Here is a 4,492-nt window from a genome sequence, read left to right on the forward strand (position 1 = left end):
AGAAAGTGATTTTCGAAAAGTCAAGATGCACAATTTAAAATTAAATTTAACGAACTTATATACTATAATATTTTTATTTACCGCGTCAATTGTTTTTCCTAATAATGCAGCTCCCTTAACAGAGGATGAGAATACATCCGTCGAGCGAATTAGTTACGATCAGCGACAAACCGGGAAATATAATATACACGTGAGCATCAAAGATGTCGCAATTATTGAAATCGGCAACGACGTTATGGATGTAAGAATCTTGAAATAAATTTCATCTTTTTTCACTGAGTATAAATTCTATAACCTCACCTTATTCGCTTTCATTGCACAACTGTTAAATATTATATTGTAAGCGCATACAAGATTATTCTCTTAGCTCTTCGGAAAGAATTTTGATATATTATTCTAGTTAACATAAGTGGTGATTAAATCAAAACATATAGCTTTGTCTAAATCTACTGCTGTGAGTTCCACTCGATCAAAGATTATTTCAAAAATATATTCGAGATAATATATTTAGCTAGTTAATGAACACGAATTAGACTCATATTGCTCGTACGCTGACCTCTAGTTGACGCATGTGCAAACGCTAAACCTGTGGTAATACATCAAGCCATTATTTGAACTTGAGTGGGCTTTGGACACAAGGACGCCGCTCCAACCTAACGTAATTACATTCGTTGAACGTAATAGCCGACTATAAAGTCGTTAAGATGGCGCTAGTAAGAAGTTAAGACGTATTACGATGAAATGAACCATTCTAATAAATGTATATGTAGTAAAAGCGCTATTAAATGAATGTTTTTATAAGTGAAGCGTGCAATGTTGCAAGGTATCAATTTTTATCTTTTAACAAAATATATTCAGTTCTCTTAATCGGTTGGAAGGGCTGAAATTTTTCTACCGAATAGATTGACTGACCTCTTCAGTGTCAACTTAAGAAACCTTTCACTGTTATATTATATACAAAATATTTCTTAACAGTAGTTTGGCTTCCATTAAACATATGTATATATTTTGCGAAGAAGAAAAATTAGTCAATCTTAAGGATTTCTACACTTAAAGAGTCAAGAAAATAGGGTACACTCTTGAAATTAACTCCCATTGCGGCTTCAAGCATATTAGAGAATATACTTAACACCTAGTTCTATATAAGAAATTATTTAGAATAGGAGAACTGCAGTATTAAATACTACTTAAAAAGTCCAGAATATACCAGACGTGATGTTTTTGTGCATTCTATAGATTTTCAGAGCACTATGAATTAGAGTAAATATAATTTTCAAATAACGTTTGTTTAATTGAAAATAATGGATAATTTTCAACATCAGTTAGTATTGAACACTCTCTAATTTGGATACATATATGGGTTGAAATAAAGCCAACTTTCAAGAATGTTCTTCAATTACTATGGAATAAATATAGCTTTTGTTAGATATTAAATAAAATGCAAACTACTCCATTATAATGAGTTAAGATTTATTATTTATGTGCATAGAATATATGTAAAAGAAGTTTTAAATTAAATTGTATTCAATTAAATTGTAATTGTCGTTTGGTATTTACAGGAAACATTAACTGAAGAAGACTATTACTATGATGAAGGTGATCTTACAGTTAAGCCAGGCCTTTTAAATCCAACATCAACTCCGATATCGATAACGAAATCAACAACAACATCAACATCCACAAAACCAACGAGAAAGCCAACAGCCGAGACGACATCAGCGGCAAGTGTAAATTCTACCACATCGACAATTATTCAACCAACAGTAGACTCGAATAATAGTGGAAATTTGACCTCATCGACAATTATACCACCCACAATAGACTCCAATAATTCTAATGTAACCAATATAGTTTACAGTCGAAATCTTTTGGCTGACATTGCAGCAACACGTGCTGAATATTTTAATACTACTTCAACTCCATCTTTAGCTAAGAGAACCCCTAATGTGGTTATATTGGATGATACTTCCAAGCAACACAACAGCCCTACAAGTACACATAAGCCAAGAGCAACTATTAAAACATCAGGCCGTTCCAAATATGTACCAGGAGTGTTGAGCACTGATTCCTTAGCAGAAAAACCTTTTAACGATAATAATCTGCAAATCCAAAAAACTGACGTACCAACATCTAAACACGATCAAACTCAAGGCACTCAAACTTCCCAACAATCTTCGATATCGGAAGATTACAGTGATACTTTAGACCATGATGATCACGATTCAAAAATTTTCACATTTAAAGTGCGTCGTCCAAGCAAACAGATCGGCACTCGAAAAGGCCTGTCTATGTCCGGTATGAGACGCACATTTTGCCGATCAAACCAGTATCGCGACACAAGCGGCAATTGCCGCGCTAAGCGTTCCTCTTCCATTTTGTAAGCTCTTTTTCATTTGAACTATTATTAATCCTATTATATTTTATTTTTGTGTTCTCTTTTTTATCTTTTTTATAATAGAAAGAAATTATTCAGCATGTTGGCGTCTTTGCCTTTTGCCAGTGAGAAAAAAAATCTCGACACTGCTTAAAAGTCCCATTGTCAAAGTCTAACAATGGCCTTTGCCTCAATCATAAACGCATTTAGTTTTGTAAATACTTAACAATAATAGTTTTAAGTGCCGAATAAAGATTTAATTCCCGAATTACGCTTTTTCGTCTTCTTATTTCGTTCACATAGCAGCAGACCAAACTAATATAAATAGTGCAGAGATTTTGTCTGAGACCTATGAGTGGAAAATTGACTAAGCAAATAATGCAGGACATTGAACCAGTAAAAGCGAAATGCAGAGTTAGAGTTTGACAAAATCAGGAAAACTTATATGTTTAGATGTAGAGTGTTGTGTTAAAGCGGAGTTTGTTTCCCATGTAAGAAAAGGGATTTCACCAAATCACTCTTTCAACTGATCATTTAAGTTAGTTATGTTTTTATTGTTAACTATGTCACATCAACGTCGTTGGAAGTCCTAATAGAGAGTTAGGGGTACGAGCCCAATTCAATCTTGCCGAAATTCCTTTTTGTCTATGAATTTACATCCGGGGGTTAAGTTTTGCTATCCATGTGACTCTTGAATCGGAATTTCAATTTTTGTTTCAAAATCTGGAGGGTTTGTTTTCTTATGTATTGACAGTTTGCGGAATTGTTTGCCAATCGCTGCTTTCAACGTCTTTTTAGTGTAATAAGCCTGTAAATTAATAGGGATGCTACTGCTGATCACTAGAACCAATGCTGCGGATACAGCTCGTTACGCAAAAGCTATTCGGAGTGCAGCCGTATGCTGTATGGTATAGTGCGTAAACTTTTCTTTTAGCATTCGACCTTTAACAGGACTAGATTGAAGATCTTAAAGTTAAAGTATTGTTGACACACTTATTGTAGTAGAATTTATTTTTATTTATGATAAGATACATTGTTTTAATCCAAGCTACAGTCACATATATTACTGCAATTTAAAATAAAGTATATAAAAGTCAGTCGTAAGCTTTGTTCATGCCAAGCGATATACAAAAAATGATCCTTCAGCTTCCTTAATCTAGTATTTATAGAGCCAAGAAATAATTTGAAATTTGAATCTTAGGATATTGTGCGACATATTAATAATTATTTTAAGGCGTTTTTCGAAGAATATCACAATGTATAGTATAGGTCATTGTAAACGACGAAGTCTTCAGGTTACAGTGATGTCTAATGTCTAATACACGTAGTAATCAATTTGGTTACCAGAAAACAAGTCTAGTATCTTCATTCCTTATCTGATTTTCATAGAACCGAAAGAAGCCTTGGAACTGGAACTAAATATATTGTAGAGTATATTGATATTGGTGTGCAGCATTTATTGAAGAATATCAGAACATAAACATAGTAGTGATATTGTAATATGTGTTTAAAAATTTTTTTGGGTGTTTACCCAACGATATTAAAATAGATCGCTTAGCTAATTTACTAACTCTACTTCTTGTAAAAGAATACAATCAACTGCTGTTCAAACAATTCCTCCTTGCGTGCCACATAGATAAACATTCTAATAGCGCCATGGCCAGTAGAGCCCTCCCTTAAAGATCTATTCGCCAAACCCTTGCTTCCTACCATAATCATATCGACCCCTAATGCATCAGTGAGTTCGACTACAAATGTAAACTTATAGCACTCCATACAGTTGTAGTATTTTCTTCAAGACCTAGGTTGACTCCAAGCAAGGTTTTCAACAGACCTCCGTCTGTTATCTCACAGAAAATACGATGTCTCCCCCGTGCAGCAAGAACTGTCGAGCTCAATTGATATTAGGGTATAGCTATGTGCTAAACAGTTACTTGTTAAGCATTAACACGTTTATTCCTAATGTATACCCAAACTGCAGCTGTACTCCCTATTACCTCGCCCATCTATTTTCTTGTCCCTCTACGCACATAAATCTTAGTCTAATTGAAGTTTGGACTCAATTTTTAAGTCGGTTTTGTTTTTTAAGAAATTTTAGCTTTTATTTCGATCGTTTTT

At 33.8% G+C, this 4,492-nt stretch overlaps 1 protein-coding gene across 1 annotated transcript; it reads left to right on the top strand.

The window, feature by feature from the left end:
* LOC119687003 lies at positions 1 to 2,578 on the top strand. The gene is made up of 3 exons (XM_038101142.1): positions 1 to 241; positions 1,560 to 2,377; positions 2,459 to 2,578. The coding sequence occupies exons 1-3, from the start codon at positions 26 to 28 to the stop codon at positions 2,526 to 2,528; spliced, it is 1,104 nt and encodes a 367-aa protein (XP_037957070.1). The 5' UTR covers positions 1 to 25; the 3' UTR covers positions 2,529 to 2,578.
* Positions 2,579 to 4,492: the final 1,914 nt, after the last annotated feature.

The sequence above is a fragment of the Teleopsis dalmanni genome, chromosome X, assembly GCF_002237135.1.
Source record: "Teleopsis dalmanni isolate 2A chromosome X, ASM223713v2, whole genome shotgun sequence".
Taxonomy (NCBI): domain Eukaryota; kingdom Metazoa; phylum Arthropoda; class Insecta; order Diptera; family Diopsidae; genus Teleopsis; species Teleopsis dalmanni.